General features: G+C 38.2%; 1 protein-coding gene across 1 annotated transcript; it reads right to left on the reverse strand.

Annotated features, from left to right (window-relative positions):
• Positions 1-1,651: 1,651 nt before the first annotated feature.
• LOC149065652 (uncharacterized) lies at positions 1,652-18,151 on the reverse strand. Its single transcript, XM_089253650.1, has 4 exons — positions 17,829-18,151; positions 10,941-11,719; positions 4,685-4,833; positions 1,652-2,665 (listed from the first exon to the last, which is right to left on the reverse strand). The coding sequence occupies exons 1-4, from the start codon at positions 17,838-17,840 to the stop codon at positions 2,520-2,522; spliced, it is 1,086 nt and encodes a 361-aa protein (XP_089109776.1). The 5' UTR covers positions 17,841-18,151; the 3' UTR covers positions 1,652-2,519.
• Between the last annotated feature and the right edge of the window lie 3,598 nt (positions 18,152-21,749).

Below are 21,749 nucleotides of genomic sequence, written 5' to 3' on the forward strand. Positions count from 1 at the left end.
AAAAATACGGAGGGTGTAACACCTTTTAACGGATAATACCTGAAGCCTTTCTACATTTATAGAAAAAAAATTCTACGAAAGAACATTTATAGAATATTTATAGTATCGAAAATGCAAAAAATGGCTGTCTCAAAAGTTTAAAGAAATTCAGATTTACAAAAATATTACAGGTTTTTAATATCTAAACCTCAATCACACCATCCTCCATGGATCTAATTAAATTCTGTAGTGTTCCTACATCAAAAAAGTACCATGCTTCCTCGATAGAACTCTAAGTTATCAACAGTCGAATACTGTATTTCATTTACAAACACATTTATCGTAAGTATGCCCCATACATTCCTAATAGGATTTAAGTCACAGACTCATCGGTGACCAGTCTAACACCGATACATTTTCACGATTAAAGAGGTTTTTTTTTATGGCAGCAGATCCGAGTAGCACGTTATAACGTTGAAATGTCAAGTTTGGTACTCCTAAATCTCTTTTCCAATCAGTAGCAAATTTTTCTCGGGGATCTCCTTTAAGCAACAGAGTTTTGACGTCCAATTTCAAAAGTTAAAGAAGCCTGACCATTAGAAGCAAATTCTGTCCATACCATTAGAAGCAAATTCTGTCCATACCATTAGAAGCAAATTCTGTCCATACCATTAGAAGCTCCACTGTACTGTCTGCTGAAAACATCCGTCTGGAACATGGGAGTTCCATTTTTTTGCAATACTAAGTATACTAAGCTATTCGTCTCCATAAAACATGAGATTTCGTGCCCACTCTCTTCAGTCTCTCTTCTCTTAGTAGTAGTAGTAGTAGTAGTGGGGGATAGGATACACCCATCCTCCGGGAACGCGTCGATATCTCTATGAGATGGTAAGCGGGGTGTGTCCGGTCTTCAAAGGTCAAAGTAGTAGTAGTCTCTCTTCTCCACCTCTCTTTGATACTTTCTTGTCCCTGGCGATTTCCTAACCACTATTTTATTGGTCAAATTGAAGCTTCTCTGATCTGTGTACGAACTGTGCCGGTTGAAATTTTCACTCCGGGATCTTTCATAATTTCAAGCAAGATCATTTTTTTAGTTGAAGCAAATCTTCCAACGGTTTTGTTATCGCGTAAACTTGTATACTGCGTTGCCTACCTGAACCAGGTTTTTTTCTTTTGGGACAAACGTTGGGTCAATACACGCCAGACACTTCATTTCGACCTGCTCAAAGCAATAGCAATGAATTTCACGGAATTTCTTTTTGCTTTCAAATGAAGTACTCGAAGTACCAAGATGCGTCGACTTCGGCAATTTTTTTTTCAAATGAAAACCAATTCAATAGCTCTTTCCACTTTTGTACTAACACGTTTCTGATACGCCATATAGACGCAATCTTAGAAATTTGCATATAATCGGAAGTTCTTCTAAACTTTATAGAGACAGCTATTTTTCAAAATTTTCAGTTTAAAAAATTCAAAACTTATTTCCCTCGACAATGATCGAAGTTTAAAGTATGTTTTTCCATTTTGATCACAAGCAAAAAAAAAAATGGAATCAAAATTTGAAACAGTATCCATGGCGCAGTTAAAAATCTATAGTTGTCTAAACTTTTGAGACGGACTGTAAACACAACAAGTTTGGAATATATATTAAATCATAAAATAAAAACTTCACTGTGAAGAATATGATCTTTTAATATTTATGAATATACAAGTATTTGTGTATATAACAGTGTTTCTCAACCTTTCTGAACCCAAGGACCAATAAAATGTCTGAAACAATTCGCGGACCATTTGCGCCCCGTATTACGGGACATTCCTGTAATTTTGGTTGTTCTGGATTTTTTTTATACATTTGTCCCGTTTTTTTTCAATGATGTTTATTTAAATTTATTACGTTCACTAAAATGGATAATAAACAGCGTTTTTATAACTTATGATAATTTTGGGTATAAATACAAGTATTCACACACACATTTCACATTGTCAAGTTAAATTGCTTTCCCTCAATTTTTCACACAATTTTAACTTCAACAGGGATTTTACTTACTTATGGCAACGTTTTTAAAGACAATTGGTCACGTGCAATATTTTACAGTAATCGGGTCATTTGAATGTTTTTTCTGACAAATTTTTGTTTACTGCAATTTGTAGCAATCTTTTATTTTTCCACCCTTCACCCAATTTGTCGTAAATTGCATTTTCGGACTGCAAATTAGTGATGTCCCGCATTTTTACGGTCGAGATTTCCAGTATTTTCCTTGATGATGTATAATGAACCTAAGTAAGAAGGTACAATTTTTATTCTCTCGTGAATCTCTCTCTATATAGATATTACTATAATATCAATTACAATAATTGAATAATTTTCCATCCAGTTAGAATTATTTGAATTATCAAGTACGCCATCGTCGGACCATAGGTTCAGAAACGCTGGTATATAAAATGAGAAAAACATTTTTTTTTATTTGTATATTTTATAAAAGCGAATCATTGTTTATTGAATCACGTATTTTCAAAGTATTTTTTTTTTCGAGGTTTAATTAACAAGATTGCAGAGTTGCAAGGTTGCTTTTGAACTCCTGTAGCTCAACTTCCTTGGGAGCCACACATTTGCCGATAAGTTTTGTGTTCTTGCTAAGTTTTCTGTTTATCCAAGACATAGTGCAATTGCAAACGACAAAATTGCCTGAAATAAAGAAGTTAAATTCGTAACGATATTCACATGAAATAAGGTTTTTTCTTCCATATTGCTAAAATACTTTCGATTCTCGTCGCGTATTGTGCATTGTGAACAATAGATTGATTTTTTTATGTGAAGTTCTATATTTATTTATTCATACAAATATTGCTTGGCCGAGGCCTATACAAGGGAATGCGGTGTTGAAGTTTGACAGAGACAATTGATGTTACAAAGGAAATCAGAAACTGTTGTACAATCAATAATGTTTGACGTGAGATTGTTCCAGTCGGTTATTGTTCGATAAAAGAAACTAAATTTGAAACAATCTGTGGATGCAAAGATGGGTTTCAATTTTTTTGAATGGTTAATTCTTTTTGAAAAGTATGAACTTGGAGTTAAAAAATTGGAAGTGTCGATATGGAAATGGCCATGAAGGTAGGTCATGGCCATTTCCATATCGACACTTCCAAATTTTGAAAAGGAAAGTTAAGCGAGAGATATGTCTACGGGTGAAAAGCGGTTGCATATTAAGTTGGCTCTTGAGTTCAGTGACGGATGCAGAGGATGACCAACAATTAAGAATGAAGCGGGCGGATTTATTTTGAATAGATTCTAATTTCTCCATGTTTGAGAGAGTATGGGGGTCCCATATTTCACAGGCATTTTAGAGTACGAGTACAGGAAGGATGTAGGATTGAAAGCAGAGATGTCTGAGGTGACGGGTGGAGTTTTTGAGGTTCCGACGAAGAAAAAAAGAGTTTTTGGAGACAATTATGAAAGACGTAACCAACATTCCAACGGAGGTCGGCAGAAATATTTACACCCACATATTTATAATTAGAAACTATAAAATTTTATACAGCAATGAAAACTTAACTAATTTATAACTCTTATTTATCGACCCATTTGATTATTGTTCTAAGTTGTAATCTGAAGTACAGATTGTTTACAGTGGTTACCAACTTTTTTTCCTTCCCGCACCCCCGGAGCAATATGACTTTCCTTCCTGCACCCCCTTGGATAATACATTTTTTATACGTTAGGAAATTCAGGTTTTTTCTGCAATGATTACATTAATTATCCAATAATTAATTTCTATGAATTATTTTACTTACTGTTTAATGCATTTTCGGCTATGGCTAATATTTAATTTCTGTTTCATTTTCTTTTTGAAAATAATTCAAAGACGAAACTAAAGAAAACTTACTATTTTTTCAACATTTTTTTGAGATTTCAAAAATAAAAAGTTTCGCATTGAATTGTTCTTCACTTATTGATTCCAGTTGCAACAACTATAAATTAATGTTTCTTTGACACTTGACTGAATTTTTTGACGTTTTTCCTGAGTCATGTTCTTGAGAGTATTAAATCTAAGCACAACATGCTAATAACACTAGATGCCAATGTAAACAAACCACGAAATAGTTTAGGTAAATAATGGTAAATGGTTAAGTAAATAATGCATATCCTCAACCGAAATGGAAAGCAACTCTAATCGTTAACATAAAATTCGTATAACACATTTTTTTGTGCGTAGAACCTACATGAATGAGGCGTCAAAATATTGGTATGATTCATATTTTTTTAGAAGTTGAAAAATTCAATTTTTGACATCATATCAATTTTCCTGAGTAATGATTCAACATGGTGTAATTTTTTTCCCATCTCGCATCGCCAAAAATGCTCTCCCGCACCCCCGGTGGGAACCACTGGTTCAGTGGTATATCGGGACTAAGGTCGCGACAATGCGCAATCAGTTCTTCGTATGACTTCGGTCGGGTCGGGTATAGCTTTTGACTTATCAACTCATTTCGAGTACAATGACAAATCTTTTCAAAACTGACATCAAAGTCTGATATAACAGAATGAATATCACTTATTCAAGCTTTACTAGACCTACCCTACTAGGGCATACGATAATCATCTTTTTGTTAGATATGGGAGTCCAGCTGAATATTTATTTACGCTCGGTTTAATTATGCGCATGCATAACCACACTGGAATTTTAACAACTGAAATGCGTACCTTTCACGTCTATCTTTTCCATCGTAGTTGGCACTCGCGCGAATGAATTCTCCGAGAGCACTTCCAATAAATTATTCGATAGTCTCAATTCCCGAAGACTTCTAAGATTGTAGAATATATTATCTGGAACAGTCTGAATAGAATTCCAACTAGAAAAAAATTGCATGTACAGTATATTAAACACAGAGCATAACAAAAAGCTGTAATTGAAAAAAGATGGGAGAAAAACAAATCAAATAAAATCATTTTTTACATTGTTCTGCCATGTAAGGGACCGCGTCACAAAACAATTTTATTTCTTGCTTTGGATATAAGATTAAGACACTGAAAAAGTTTCAACACGAATTTCAACTTTTTTTAGATTGAAATTCGGGTTTTTATCCAATCGGGGATGACGCGGGTTTCCAGAATCGGAAATACGGACGCACTATGTTCTCACCCTCAAGTATGACGAAAAATATCGCTGTTCCTTAGCAATTGTCCAGCAGTGTACTAAGGCATACCATTAATATGCTCCCACAATAATTACAAATACAAATACAACGCCACAACAGGCAAAATGCCCAACGAGGTTGCTGAGAAAAAGATGCCCATAAAAATATGGATGTCATATGTTTCAAAAATATAGCAACACAATTAAAAATACAATTAACAAAAATTGTAAACAATATATACACATGATAAAATATTATACAATGTCCATAAAGAATACTTATGGTTGTCTTATTCTAAGTATGAATAGCTTCTCGATTTACCCCAACATGTTTATCGTATTTCTTTTTAAACATGTCAATTGTGTTACAATTTACTACCTCCGGGGGAAAGCTATTCCATTTATTCACAACCTATTAGAGAAAAATTCCCTGCGACAACAAAGCCTTGCATTGTCCCTCACCAATCGATACTACTATTACCAATCGATACTGGTGTCCCCTTGTAAAAGCAGTCGACTGGCGGTGTACTAAAAGTTCATGGTCCATCCTATCCATCCCATTGAAAATTTTGAACACTTCGATCATACCTCCTCGACACCTGCGTTCATCCAATGTGAACATATTCAAAAAAATGAAGTCTCTCTTCACAACTCGAGCCCTGTGTGCCAATAAGGACACGCGTAGCTCTTCTCTGCACCCCTTCAACCAAGTCTATGTCCCTCTGTAGGTATGGTCTCCAAAACCTTACAGCATACTCCAGTCTAGGACGAACTAAGCCTCGGAAAAGCGGAAGAATGACTTTGGGAGAACGCGAAGAGACCTTTTTGAAAATGTGAGACCAAGCATTCTATTCGCTTTTCTGACCACCGCTGAACAATGTACAGAAAACCTAAGCCGCTCGTCAATGAAAATTCCGAAATCGGTGACCCTGGTTGCATCCGGGATAGCGACACCATTCAACTCGTAAGAGAACCGCGGGTTGTTCGAACTAAAATGAGCGACCATGCACTTATCAACGCTAAACGTCATGCCCCATTCATTTGCCCATGCTGCAATCCTGTTTAGATTGGTCTGGAGCGACTCCCTATCGCTTTGATTCCCGATTACTCCCATTAGCTTCACATCATCTGCGAATTTGCTAGTAATCCCATCGATACCCTGATCGAGTTTATCGATAAAAAGTGAAAAAAGTATGGGGCCGAGGACACTTCCTTGAGGAACTCCACTTGTGACGCCTGTCCAACCAGAGAATTCCCCGTTCACCATAACTCGTTGCGACCTATCTCTTAACCACGATTCTATCAAATTCAGCAAGTTGCCCTCAATTCCAATCTCGTGTAAATGCTTCAACAGTTTACCATGTTGGACCCGATCGAATACCTTCTGGAAATCAAGGTAAACAACATCTACATTTTTGCTCTTACGAAAGTCTTCGTCACGTGGTCATAGAAGCAAAGGAGGTTAGTTGCACATGACTTCCCCTTCCTGAACCCATGCTGATTATCCTACAATACATTATTCTCGTCTATCCACTTGACAAACTGACTTTTGATAAGGATTTCCTAAATTTTTGAGAGAGCTCGTCAAACTCACAGGACGGTAATTGGACACAGCTTCTCTACTACCCTTCTTAAATATCGGAACAACATTTGCAAGTTTCCAATCCCTTGGGACAATACCCTAAGCAACACTACTCCTGTATATCTGTGCGACTGGACCCAACAATTCATTAGCACATTCCCTGGGATAGATATGGTCCTGTTCCTTTGCTTGCACATACATTTCTTAGAAGATTTAAGACCTCCACGTCTTCTACTTGAATATCGTTGAAAGTTTTACTACCCCATGCAACACCCGTATATCGAATATCATTTTCTCCATCAAAAACCGACGCGACAAAGTCATTGAAAGCATTACACATGCCTACATTGCTCTCTAACCTAGAGCCTTCTATCGAGAGGGGGCCAACTGTCCCCTTACATCCATTATTGACGTATCGAAAAAAAGATTTTGGGTCAGAGCCAATGTTATATGCCAACCTAGATTCAACTTCCTTTTTAGTATCCCTTATCGCTTTCTTCAACACTCTTCTTTTATCAGTAAACAATGATAGGTCACCTCGTCCACTTTTATACTCTCGGAATGCTCCTTTCTTTGCAAGATAAAGGTTACGCACGCTATCCGTGAACCATAGAGGGTGCGATGTACAAACACGCTTTTTTCGAACAAAGAGTATGACGTCGTGCAAAACAGAGGACAACTTCGAACTAAATTCTTCCCATTGACTTACCACCCCTACTGATTCCAACCGGTCTTTGAAAACTTCCGCTAACCTTCCTCTCAAAACATCAAAGTTAGTTCTTCGAAAACAAGGAACCAGTCTTTTGTTATCAACCTTACCCGAAGAAAAGTTACAGTGAAATCTGACTATACGATGATCACTGGAAGAAAACTCTTCCCCCACCGAAACATGTTCAACAAGATCCTCAGAACTAGTGAGAACTAAATCCAAAATAGCAGTACCCGTAGTGGCTTCTGATACATGCTGATACAAAAAATTTTCGAGCACCAACTTAAGAAAGTCTCTTTCATCTGATCTCTAGATGAAAGGTTCTCCCAATAAATACCTGGGTAATTGAAATCCCCTTGTATGAGAACCCTCTTACGCTTACATATGTAGGAAATTTCATCATGAAATTTGGCGATGTAGTTTGAATCCCTATTCGGTGGATTGTAATAAACCCCAACAATAAGTTTATGATGTCTTTTGTTTTCAAGCTCAACCCACATACTTTCATTAATCGAGAAGCCCTCCAAGTCAGAGGTGGGTAATTCTCCGTCAGTACTGTTGTGATTATCAACTATCATTATAACCATATAACTAGAATTAGGGCTTTTATGACTTAAAAACTGCCGGTAAAAATGCCATTACGCCCTAAAACAAAATATGAACTAAAAAGAAAATATATAAACTAAAAATATGTTCTATAAAACAAGAAAAATGACCTAAAAATTTTCCTCTTCCATTTCGGGTAAAGTTGTTTTGTGAAATGATGTACCAATGAGGAATATTAATGCAATTAAAACTGTTTTAAATCATCAGTTGTGGATTGAGCTGAAATTCTTCAATTTACCAACTGCCAAATGTATAAGCCTTACATAGAATCAGTAACACAGCTTTTTTTAATTATTTAGGTTTCTGTACCAAACTGAAAAATTACTGCCTAAAAGCACATTCCATAGGGAGGAGGGGGTCTATAGATAAACTCGTCCAATATAATTTTTGCTTAATATACACTCATTGCCATAAAAATTTGAGCACCAAGAAATAATTGTGGGATCGAAACGAAAGTTGGCCTGAAGGTACATGTCGGGCAGATATGCAAATGATTAGAAATGCAGCGTGATTGCGCATTGCGTAATGCCACTAGAGGGCGTTGAACTTCGTTCTCCTTGGAGTATAAAACAGGTAAGCAAAGCTTGCTGGAGTGTATTTAATCGTTTGCAAAGGAAATGCTGAGGTAGACATGCCGTTACGCCGCCGTTGAAGACCATATGAGCAGTTGTCAGAGTTCGATAGGGGAAGAATCATCGGGATGATGGAAGCTCGGCGAGTAGCTCGTCAACTAGGCCGTTCTGATTTTACTGTGAGGAGGTGTTGGGACCAGTGGACAGAAGAGACGTCATTTACACGGCGACCAGGTTCAGGACGCCCTCGACAGACCAGTCGTCCAGAAGACCGTCACATCATCTGAAACGCACGCGTAGAGCCAACTGCCTCATTGGCCGCTATCCAGACACAGGCAGCAGCTTCACTACGGGCCCCTGTGTCTTCCCGAACCATCGCAAGGCGCCTGGCTGAAGGACATCTGGTATAGTGGCGCCCATTACGTGTGCTGCCAATGACACCCACCCACCAACGCCTCCGTTTGGAGTGGTGTCGAGCACGACGGGATTGGACTGCAACGGAATGGAACCAGGTCGTCTTCAGCGACGAATCGAGATTCAACTTGAGCAGTGATGACAATCGTGTTCGTGTGTGGAGGCCCCGTGGTGAACGCTTCAATCCTGCCTTCGCTTTACAGCGACACACCGCTTCCACAGCTGGTGTCATGGTATGGGGTGCCATTGCTTACGATACACGGTCACCCCTAATATTGATCCATGGCACAATGACAGCCCAGCGGTACGTCCATAACATCCTTCAGCCACATGTGTTGCCACTCATGGCAGGGCTCCCAGGAGAAATTTTTCAACAAGACAATGCTAGGCCCCACACACAGCAAGGATGTCACAAGACTGCCTCCGCCACATTACCACCCTTCCCTGGACTGCTCTATCCCCAGATTTGTCACCAATCGAGCATATCTGGGATCATTTGGGACGGCAAGTTGGACACCCTACGAGGTTGGTCGAACTGGAGGCGCATTTACAGCAACTGTGGAACGAGATGTCTCAGGACATCATACGGATCTTGTATGCCTCAATGCCCGCTCGTATCGCATCGTGCATTCGCGCTAGAGGGGGTCCAACAGAGTACTAAAACTTCTGTTCATCTGTACTTTTTTCTGCAATAAATGATCCTTTTTCTTGGATTTTCTAATCACTTACTTATATCAACGTAGTACTTACATGCGTAAAATTTCGTTTCATTTTGACGACTTCTTCTGGGTGCGCAAATTTTTATGGCAATGAGTGTACGAATTAAATATTTTTCACATTGGACAGTAAATTCACTGTTTTGTCTGTTAATAGAAAATTCATTTAGTACGAAACATTTTCTGTATTTATTTCGACTTCATAATAAAGTTTGACTTTATTCGTTTTGTTTCTCTGTGTTGATGTGGTGATACATGCAGGCAAAACAACTTACTGAATTGTTGCTCCCGGATTCAAAGACAGATTTCATCACTTCTTAAACACATAACAACAAATGATAAATCAATTAAATTAACAAAAATTATAAATCAATTAAATTAACAAAAATTATAAATCAATTAAATTAACAAAAATTATAAATCAATTAAATTAACAAAAATTATAAATCAATTAAATTAACAAAAATTATAAATCAATTAAATTAACAAAAATTATAAATCAATTAAATTAACAAAAATTATAAATCAATTAAATTAACAAAAATTATAAATCAATTAAATTAACAAAAATTATAAATCAATTAAATTAACAAAAATTATAAATCAATTTACTGCAATGTTATTCTTGAGGGGGACGGACGGACAGGTCAGTGGAAGGAGAACTTGAGAGATCATCCGGAAACCTTGAGAACAAGACCAGTGCGCAACAGGTCTACTTCGTAAAATTCTGTTTCTAGCTTGAAGAAAGGGGAAAGAAGGGATTGGTATTGCCACTAGGATGAATGTACAGATGTTCTACATAAACACTAGGATCCTTCTTTTTTTATTATTTCGTCCTTGTATAAGTCTTTCAGTAGAAGATAGGATGGCAAGGGAAAAAGATTATTTCTCATTGAAAATGCAGAAATATGCAAAACAATACCTTAAAATCATCAAAATATGCAAAACAATACCTTAAAATCATCAAAATATGCAAAACAATACCTTAAAATCATCAAAATATGCAAAACAATACCTTAAAATCATCAAAATATGCAAAACAATACCTTAAAATCATCAAAATATGCTCCATCACGAAAAAGTAGTGAAATATGCCATAAAATAAAAAGTAATAAATAAAAATAATCTGCAAAAGTCAAATAGAAATCTTAACCCTAATACTAACTAAACAAAAACTATTTCTCTCTAGACACCATTGAAAATAAATTCTTTCGGTGAACTTACCTCAAATCCAAGTACTTAAGGGTGTTATCAACATCTTTAAACATCTTCCGATTGATAGCAGTCAACCGGTTGTTCGATAAATCCAATTCGCTAAGCTGCGAAAGACTTTCAAAAGCCTTATCATAGACTTTATATATTCTGTTATGAGACAATACTACTGTCTTCAGGTTTTTTAGCTCGGGGAAAGCTAGACCTGTGATGACTTTCAAATTGTTATAGGACAAATCCAACATTTTCAGATTAGGGGTCTTTAGTAACTCTTTAGTCGTAACGTGCGCTATTTTTGTGTTGCAGGTGGTGCATAAGTGGCCTTGTAAACCTGAATTGGTCGCAATTAGTGTATGCAAGAAGTCTCCTTGGCCAGACAGCGGATCGTCACATAAAAAGCAACTGGATAGTGCACTGTCTTGTATTTCGATCACTTTAACGCGTAAAGATGAGAGCCATTTCGAGGGCAGCCGTTCTAGTCCACTGTCTTCCACCTCATCATAGCCTTCGTCGGATTCAACATCGTTTACAGTGAAAGGTTGGAGCTGTATCTTGAGCTCAGAATGATGTCGGAAAGCTCCGAGTAACATGAAACGATCGAGGATCATGCTTTTCAATGCTGCGGTGACCGCGATCAACTGGGTTGTATTGACTCCTGCGCAAATGATGGATGTCTGTGGTTGTTCATCATCACTGACAGAGCAAAAACAGGGTCTGACGCTCTCACGAGGTGGACAGTTTGTGCCACTGAAGACGAATTGAATAAATGTAAAGAAGAGAACAACTCTCAACTGAAATTGAAAAATATGTATAATTCAGAGTGTAGTTTATTATATTGATATCACAACGCAAACTACGTGAGAATTGAAGAAAATATTTTAAAAAATAAATAAAAGTAGATTTTTTTACGATATACTCGGCATTATCTAATTCCGCGCAACCATTAGAAGCTCTATGGTAGAACTCGTAACGGGATGAATTCACGTCGCAAAATCCTAGGTGCGATCCCCGTGACCGTGGTATTTTTAGGTTTCCAACTTCGAGGTGCAAATACGAGCTGATCACTCCTTCGAATATTTCCATAATGAACAGTTAGGCCAATCGCCCACTGGAAGCTACTACGAGCGAGAACAACTACGATTCGATGCACAACTGAAATATGCATTCACATTCACCTATTTCTCACTTCAAATGTGGAACAGGTGACAGCACCTTCTGAAGCATAGCGCCACCTAAAGTGCCATCTACCTTGATTTAATGTTTAATGCTGTAGGACTCTTGTAACACCCTGTAAGAGAGGGCGCACATTGGAGCGATACTAAAAACGGTGAAACCTCCAACTCGATACGGATTGATTGAAAAAAACCTGGAATTCCGGTCACCAATCCCTGTCGGGTACAACACGACAGGCGATGCAGCCCGCACGCTTATCGTATCAGTTCAGTGTGTACCCGGTCTAAAAGTAATTCTACATAAATGGTTCTATTTTCATGTATGCCTTGACTCTGAAACCCGAAAATCAAAATTTATTATTTTGATAACAAATTTTGATTTTAATGAGTTAAAGTTGGAAAGAAACAGCTCTAAATGCGGAAAAACAGTTTTACCAGCATTTTTACCACTGTTTTTTCCCCAAATTTCCTCCATTTTTCGAATTTGAATACTTAAGTGAATATTATACTTAGAAACATGGAATGTTTTTGTTGGCATCAGGAAAGGCAGGGCAACAACTTTTGAACTGGGTTTTGGGGTACACGGGGGCTGTATAAAAAGTTAATTTTTTTTATTTTAATAACTATAGGGGTCATTCAAGTATTACGTCAGCAAATTCTTACGTCATCAACCACCCTTTATGAAAATATGAAATATTCTTGATGGCATCTTACTCGATGCCCCAAAAACGAGAAAAACAATTCGATAGTTTGTGGGCACTTGAAGTAATATTCCCTCTATTGATAAATGCCCTACAGAGCCACTTTAGTGATCTCTGAATGTTTCGCGGATCCAAGTGATCTGGAAATGTGTTCGGGCCGCTTAAGTGCTCTGGAACTGTGCCACGCATCACTCAAGTGACCCGAAATTATATGCCGCGGATCACTTAAATAATCTGAGAATGTGCCGCGGGTAACTTGAGTGATGTAGAACCGCACTGGGGGCCACTTAAGTGCTCTAAAACTATGCCACGTCACTCAAAAAATCTCTAAATGTGTCACGGATCGCTTAAGTGTTCTGGAACTCTGTCCCGGGTCACTTAAGCGATCTGTAAATGTGCCGCTTAGTTCATTTTTACAAAATTAGGTTTGAGGAGGGCAGGCCACATCAGATAACCCCCCCCCCCCAATGCCATATTTGGTCCACGGGCCAATGGCCTTTATGCGATCTATCATTATATGGCTTAGAGGGTGGGGAATTTATTAAAGATAAATTTTGAGTTCATTGCCTTCAAATACCATTGAAATGAACAGAAATTGATTATAACAACATATAAAGGTATTTTCTTCCGAAATTTCAATTTAAAAAGAATATTTTTTTTTTGCATTAAAAAATAAGTTTTTGATCGTCGGGGGGGGGGGCAATAAAAGGCGCAGACGTCAGCCCTTTGAAGTTATTCCGTAAATGAAATGCATGTCTGCTTTTTCAGTATTACTAAACTGCGCCGTTATCCCGTACGTTACAACTGTTGGAACGGTTGCACTCTGGAATAACTTCACAGGGCTGGCATCCGCGCCTTTTATTCACTGTGACGCAGATTTGCATTCGGTTTCTTCTTCTTACGCAGGTTACATTTGCATGCACGGTGTTCTTTTTCTCCCGATAAATTTTAAGAGGAATGCCGTTTTAACGTTTGCGGAGCGGCCGTTTCGAAAAGCGGTAGCGCGTTTGCGTTTCCTGTTAGACCATGCATTCTTTGATGACAATTGCTTGTATTGGTGTTTACTATCACCTCTTAAAGTTTTTCCCATCTTTTCTGGATCATCCCGTAGTACAGACATCCCTCGCTTTACGTCAGTGGTTCTCATACTTGCCACCAGTGGCTCTCTTGACCTATTCTTGATTCATCTGCGGCTCCCCAGAATAATTTATATAGTATACATTTTCACTCATAAAAGAACCACTTCGAAGTATAAATAGGCATAAAAATCAATATCTTCAGCTCGCCGCGGCACACTCTTTGAGAAACACTGCTTTACGTGATTAATTGGTTCCGCAAAATAATCGCGTAAGATGAAATCAAGCAAAGTGAGTTGAATTTAATTAACATGGGTATAAGACAGTGATGGGGGGGGGAGGGTTAGAAAGACAACAAAATAAACCCAACAATCAACAACAAAATATTTGTTTTTTAATGAATTGATTATTCAGACTTTTAAATAAATAAATGTCACGAGAGAATTCAAGCTATATGAATGAATTTAATTACTTTCACTTCTAGTCAACGCCGCTTATTGAAATCACGGATAATGTTATCATTTGGGCATTGCTATCACGTTAGCAAAGAAAGGAACAAACCAATACCATAACGTGGGAAAAAATTCGTTTATTGTAATCAGAAATTCGGTTTATGTTACCGTCTTTTTTTGCGCATTCTGAAGCTAAGGTTTAACCGAACTTATTTCCTTTCCCTGTAAGTTAGCTTTATTAGGCTGCAAGACTATGTAGGAGGCTAGAAGGTGTCCTCCCCCATCCCTTGGTGACAAACATTTCCGTAGTATCCGCAGTGATCCATGTACGTGTCGAGTTTCTTTTGCAATTGCCTTACTATAGTGAAGGCAAACGTATAACGAAAACAAAAAATTCTTTCCTTCAGTTTCTTTTTCGCACAAGCTGACCAGATTCGAATTTTTTTGCCCGAGATACTTTCTCAAGGGATCAATGGAACTTATTGTACATTAAAAAAACATATCGTAATTCGTGATTAGACCGGTGGTTCTCAACCGTTTTTTGACTCGCGGAGCTCTTTCTGGTGCATACTTTCCATGGCAGAACCTAGTAGGATCCTTTCTATTATTTAATCGTCAAATTTATTGTCTCATAGCGGCCGCGGAACGCTCGGGAAATGTACACGGAGCACAGGTTTAGAACTCCTGCATTAGATAGCCCCATTCTAACGACTCATAAAGGCTGAGTAAAAAAATGCAGGATTTTATAGCTAAGGGGAAAAGAAAGTCCCGTTTAAGAATAGAATTTTAAAAAATAGACCGATTGAACATTTTTGCAACCAATTATATAGGAAAGAAAAACAGATTTTTTTTGTCCCGTTTTATCAGTACCCTTTTACCATAAGTTCCATTCGACCAAACGGGATGTATGGTTACTGCGTTTGCGAACGAGACTTTTCGGATATAGTTATTATTCGGTTATTGTTATCGGAAACAACGAGTCTGATCTGATCACATTAAGTGTGACGTGGACTATTTACTTTATTTATTTTTCACTTATGTCTTCAGTACTTCTGATTGATTCCAGAGTGTGGATGTTTTCTTTCTTGAAGAGCCTGGTATGATAAATGACTAATGAAACAATCGAGATTCACACGTGACGAGCAGCATTCTTCGTCTCTTTACGAAAGCCTCGTTAGTAAGAGAATTGCCTGAGAATTCTTAATTTGTCTCGCAAATACGAAAATTCTAGTTTCATTAGGAAGTTCTTCTTTTATTAAAATTCTGGTAGCAAAGTTATGTTATCAAAACTACATATTAGATGTTGTTTACCTTGATTTCCAGAAGGTATTCGATTGGGTCCAACATGGTAAATTCTTGAAGCGTTTACATGAGATTGGGGGCAACTTGCTGAATTGGATAGAGTTGTGGTTAAGAGATAGGGCACAGCGAGTTATGGTGAACGTGGAATTCTGTGGTTGGACAGGCGTCACTAGTCGAGTTCCTCAAGAAAGTGTCCTGGCCCCCATACTTTTTCATTTTTTATCGGTAAACTCGATCAGGGTTTCGATGGGATTGCTAGCAAATTCGCAGATGACGTGAAGCTAATGGGGGTACTCTGGAATCAAAGCGACAGGGAGTTGCTCAACTTAACAGGAGGACCAACTTAAACAGGATTAGAGCATGGGCAAATGAATGGAGCATGACGTTTAGCGTTGACAAGTGCATGGTCGCTCATTTTGGTTCGAACAACCCGCGGTTCTCATACGAGTTGAATGATGTCACTATCCCGGATGCAACCAGGGTCACCGATTTGGGAATTCTCATTGACGAGCGGCTTAGGTTCTCTGAACATTGTTCAGCGGTGGTCAAAAAAGCGAGTAGAATGCTTGGTCTCACATTTTCAAAAAGGTCTCTTCGCGTTCTCCTAAAGTCATTCTTCCGCTTTTTCGAGGCTTAGTTTGTCCTGGACTGGAGTATGCTGTAAGGTTTTGGAGACCATACCTACAGAGGGACATAGACTTGGTTGAAGGGGTGCAGAGAAGAGCTACGCGTGTCCTTATTGGCACACGGGGCTCGAGTTATGAAGAGAGACTTTATTTTTTGAATATGTTTACGTTGGATGAACGCAGGTGTCGAGGAGGTATGATCGAAGTGTTCAAAATTTTCAATGGGATGGATAGGATGGACCATGAACTTTTAGTACACCGCCAATCGACTGCTTTTACAAGGGGACACCAGTATCGATTGGTGAGGGACAATGCAAGGCTATGGTGTCGCAGGGAATTTTTCTCTAATAGGGTTGTTAATAAATGGAATAGCTTACCCCCGGAGGTAGTAAATTGTAACACAATTGACACGTTTAAAAAGAAATACGATAAACATGTTGGGGTAAATCGAGAAGCTATCCATATACTTAGAATAAGACAAACAAGTATGCTTTATGGGCTTGTATAGTATTATTATCATTGTATAGTATTTTAAAAGTATATATATTGTTTGTGATTGCAGTTTTAATTGGGTTGCTGTATTTTAGAAATATATGACATCCATATTTGTTATGGTATGGGCATCTTTTTATCAGCCACCTGGTTGGGCATTTTTTGCCTGTGTTGTGGCGTTATCTTTGTATTTGTATAAAAGATGTTGTGTGTGTGTGTGATTAGTGATTTTTCCTGTAAATTGGATTTGAGCGTTTTTCCCACACATTTGTTTCATCATCTAAATTAAAAAATCCAACTTATTTCGTGATTTTAAATACGACATATTTTTTATGTGCAAGCCATTTTCCGAATTAATGTCAAACTCCAGCGAAAATTTCGCAGCTTGCAATTTCTAAAATCAGCTTTTCAAAATCGCGTCAAGTGAAGGATGCCTGTATATAGACCTCCCGTATAATATATACCACTATCACCGTATTACACAGTACATAAAATCTAATCAAGGGCCCGTAAAAGATCCTAACGAATGAGCCCTGCTGCAGTATGTGGGGGCCATGATGTGAGGTATAAATTTTGATTTTCTCTCGAGTTTTAATGGTTAATATCTAAAAAAGAAAAAAGAGCTAAAACAAAACGGTATATTTAAATTTAGAATTCTGTGAGTTCCATTTTAAAACATTTACTATCGATTAAAAAATTAACCAAACGTTTCAAAATGAAGTCTATCCAAATCTCTGATATAAGTAAAAAGTCTAACTAAATCTTTGTTTTCTTTCTGAATGAAATTAAAAAAATATTGGAAAGCAATATTAATTTTTTAAAACTTTTTTCCCTAATCACCGTTACTGCTAGTAATGTACCTGAAATTAAGTTTAATGTCAATCGGATTTTATGATCATTCATTCAACATGAAACACTACATCTAAAATAAGTTGACTTATGTATGTGCTATATATTTCCGCACGAAAATTTCAACATACGTACTTCAAAAATAATTAGTTTTCAACAAATAAAACCTTTTTGATATAAAAAAATTAGCCATAATTTCTTAAGCAAATGAAAATGAAATTTCTACGTACCTTAGTATACATTATTTGTGTGTAGTACAAGTCCTAAACTGAATGCGATTTATTTTAAATGTTTGGCAGTTCGACGATAGAGGACCAGTGCGAGGTTGAGATATTGGGTGAGTCAGTCCTTTTGACCTTAAAGCTAGAGATAAGCTCATGTGTTATTCGCTGAAATTTGAGAAGCCATGACCCGAAAGAGATAGAGAACCAAAACTAAAACTTTTCTCCTCCTCATTAACAAAAATTTGCGTGAGAATCTCGCGCGACGGAAGTGAAACTTGCTTATAAAATTTGTGACTCATACAGTGGATACGATAACAAGGGATGGTCTTACACTGCATAACACTTATAAAGATAAAATATATATATAATGATATGTCTTGACTGACTGATTCACTGATTCATCATCGCCGAGCCGAAACCACTGGAGTTATGAATATGAAATTCGGTCAGGTTTTACTTTATGAAGTAAAGACCCTCTAAGAAAGTGTTTTTCGAAATTCGACCCCTAAGGGGGTCATAAGGAGGTTCGAAGGTTATACAGAGAAATCATGCCGAGCCGAAACCGCTGGAGCAATCTTTATGAAATTTAGTCCGTAGTTTTATTTTATGGCGTAAAGAAAAAGGTGTTTTTTTTACAAAATTCGACCCATAAGGGAGTCATAAGGGGGTTCAAAGGTTATACAGAGAAGTCACGCCGAGCCAAAACCACTGAAGCTATATTTATTAAATTTGGTCAGTACAGTGGAACTTCGGTTAACGAGCAATTCGCATAACGAGCAAAAATTTTGATTCGATTATCGAGCGATGATTCGCATTACGAGCAAAAATTTTGCGCTTTATTTATTGTCACGTTATCACGATGATCTTGAATTTCGAATAACATTAATACACATACAATTTTCATCTGAAATTTTCAAACACACAATTTAAAAAAAATGGAGTGAATTTGAAGCTCAAGATTTTATCTACATCTATATGAGCATGAACAGAAATTTATAAAATAATTATTTTGACAATGTTTTCAACTTCCTCTTTTTTCAGACTTTTTATTTGCTTCTTTGAGATACATTCATTGTTCTTTTCTTTGCAATAATTTTTCAGGAAAGTGTTTACTGAACACTTCACAATAAACTTAATAATGAAGCTGGATGAATGATTCGAACAACCGTTGCAAGGAATGAAAAGTTCCTTTTGTTCCAAAATATTAATTATCAATTTCATGGCAAGAGATCTTTGATGATTACAAGATAAGAACATGATTTCATTTTTTTCTGATACGAATTTTTGGATTACTACACAAGAGCATCATCATCTAAACGTTGGTGGTTACTCATTTTTACTGTTACAATTTGAAATTAACCGATTGCTGCAAAATAACACCAAGAAATTCGCCGAGGTGTGCTAGCGAACGAAATGCGTCTTAACTTACGCGCGCTTATAAAGCCTGTTTCTCTACTGGCTCCACCTACACACACGACGCTTACGTATTTGACGTACAAGATTTGCATTTTTGTCTAGAAGCAGTGGTTTTACATTCAGTTCAGTTCTTTTCATAAAATTCGATAAAATATGCAAATTCTCTTAATTTATTTCACCAGTGTAGTATACACACAAACACGTACTCCTTCCCACTCCACCAAACCAATTTTCTTTTCTTTTAAACTTGTGCGTGCGCATCACCCATCCTACCATCTCTAAGGCCCAGATCCCACTGCATCGCGGCAGAGCTCGAGGGGCATGGGCGGAGATACGGGGGGGCATTACCCCACAGCGTGAAAGATGGAGTCCACTGATCTAATACATACACTCATGTCCATAAATTAAGTATAATGCCAGCTCCGGCAAATAAAGGTTCAGAAACAAAACAAACGTTACTTATTCATAAAGCCCATTTATTAAACAAAAGATAAAGAGCAAAAACGACGGTGTATGTATAATACCATTCATAAAAACTACGATTTTTGCTCCCTGGAGCAATTGTAAAAAATATCTCCTTTACAAAAACTTACTATTACATGGTTGGTATTATGGTTAATACATTGTATGTCTCCCATGCGATGAAATACAGTCCGTACAACGCCTAGGCATGCTGAGTATCAAATTATCGATCTGATCTTGGGAAAGATCACTCCACTCAGCAAGCAATGCTCTCCGAAGTTCCGGTACACATGTAGGAGGTGGTTGACGGGCTGCAACTCATCGGCCAAGCATGTCCCACACATGCTCTATCGAATTCAAGTCAGGTGAGAATGCTGGCCATTCCATACGGGTTCTATCCTCAGATTCAAGGCATTCGTTTACGATGTTTGCTCGGTGAGGACGGGCGTTGTCATCCATAAACACAAATTCTGCGCCCATGGCACCCCTGAATGAACGCCAGGGTCTCTGCCACCGGACTTATCCCGTTACCGAGATCTCTTCCAGCCCAGCTTCGTGGCAGAGTCTGGAACAAAGTGAGTGTGTACACCTAACAGTCTGAGTGTGTAGCTAGTGTTATGTATGATATTTCAATGCTGCCATCTATACTTCAAATTGTGAGTGAAGTGTAATGATTGAATATTTGTAACGTTGTAGGCCTGTTGCTCTCTGTGGCGAGACTTCTTAACGGGGAGATCGGCTCGCATTCGCGCCTTGAAGTTGGGAACCACAGAAAACCAACTTCAGCCGACCACCACTGTGGGGTTCGAACCCGGATCCTCGCATCGCGAGTCCGTCACTATAACCACTCGACCACCACAGTGGCTATCGTCAATGCAATAGTCATTAAGCTCCATCAAGTTAGCGTCTGCATACCCATGGCACCCCTAAACAAACGTACATGTTGTTCCAGAATGATGTCCCGATAAATTTGGGCTTTCATGGTTCCGGTTTGAACATGCAGATCTGTTCTGGAACCCACTATAATTCCACCCCAAACGAGCAATGCTGCACCACCGTAACGGTGTCGTTCAATGATGTTGTCTCGGTGGTAACGGGTACCTGGCGTTCTCCATATGAAAGTCCGACGTGAATCAGACTGCAAGCTAAACCTGGACTCGTCGAAAAACATCACACAAGCCCACTGTGACGATGTCCACATTGCATATTCTCTACTCCAGGCTAATCGCTGCCGACAGTGAGTTGCCGTGAGCGGAACACATCTGACAGGCCTGCGAGCATATAGACCAATATCTCCCAAACGTCTGTACACGATTTGCCTTGAAACTGTGGTACCCGTGGCTGCAGATAGCTGACGAGACAGGTCGGATGCTGTGCTCCGTCTGCTTCTTTTGGCAGTTACTGCCAAATACCGGTCTTTATTCGGCGTTGTAACTCGGGGGCGACCTGTACTGTAACGTCTACTGACATTTCCGTTATCTTGGAATCGTTGCCAAAGCCTAGAGATGACACTTTGGGCGGGCAATTCCAAGTTCCTCGGATACTTCCATCTGAGTACGCCCACATTCCAGGCGGCCGATAATTCTACCACGTAAAAAATCATCCACATGCGTCCTCTGTGTCATAACTATTCGCTTATGGCACTGAGCGCCTTACAGAACTCTTGTGAACAATTTCACTTCTTTGCCACCATTCCTTATATACCCCCCTCTTTCACTCTCGTCAGTGTGACGTACTATCGGCATCATCTGGTGGCTTCCTGAAATTTGCATATCATTCTTGCAAATGTGTGTGATAATTCTACAGGTGAAATTTATACTTTAGATTTCGATTTCCGTGCGATTCTGAATTATCCTTAATTTATGGACATGAGTGTATTTTCAAAAGATTTGGAAAAAAAAAATTCCAAAAACATCCAATGATGTTGCAAAAACAAAAAATTCAGTAGATATCAAAGACTTTGAAAGTAGAAAAAGGGGAGGGGTGGAGACTTTCAAAATGTCTGTGCTTAGAAATATTCACATCACAATTCTGTCAAGCCCAGATTAT

This window comes from Pholcus phalangioides, unplaced genomic scaffold (assembly GCF_987345545.1).
Source record: "Pholcus phalangioides strain wild (caught in Gottingen) unplaced genomic scaffold, Ppha-v1.0 ptg000039l_1, whole genome shotgun sequence".
Lineage (NCBI taxonomy): Eukaryota > Metazoa > Arthropoda > Arachnida > Araneae > Pholcidae > Pholcus > Pholcus phalangioides.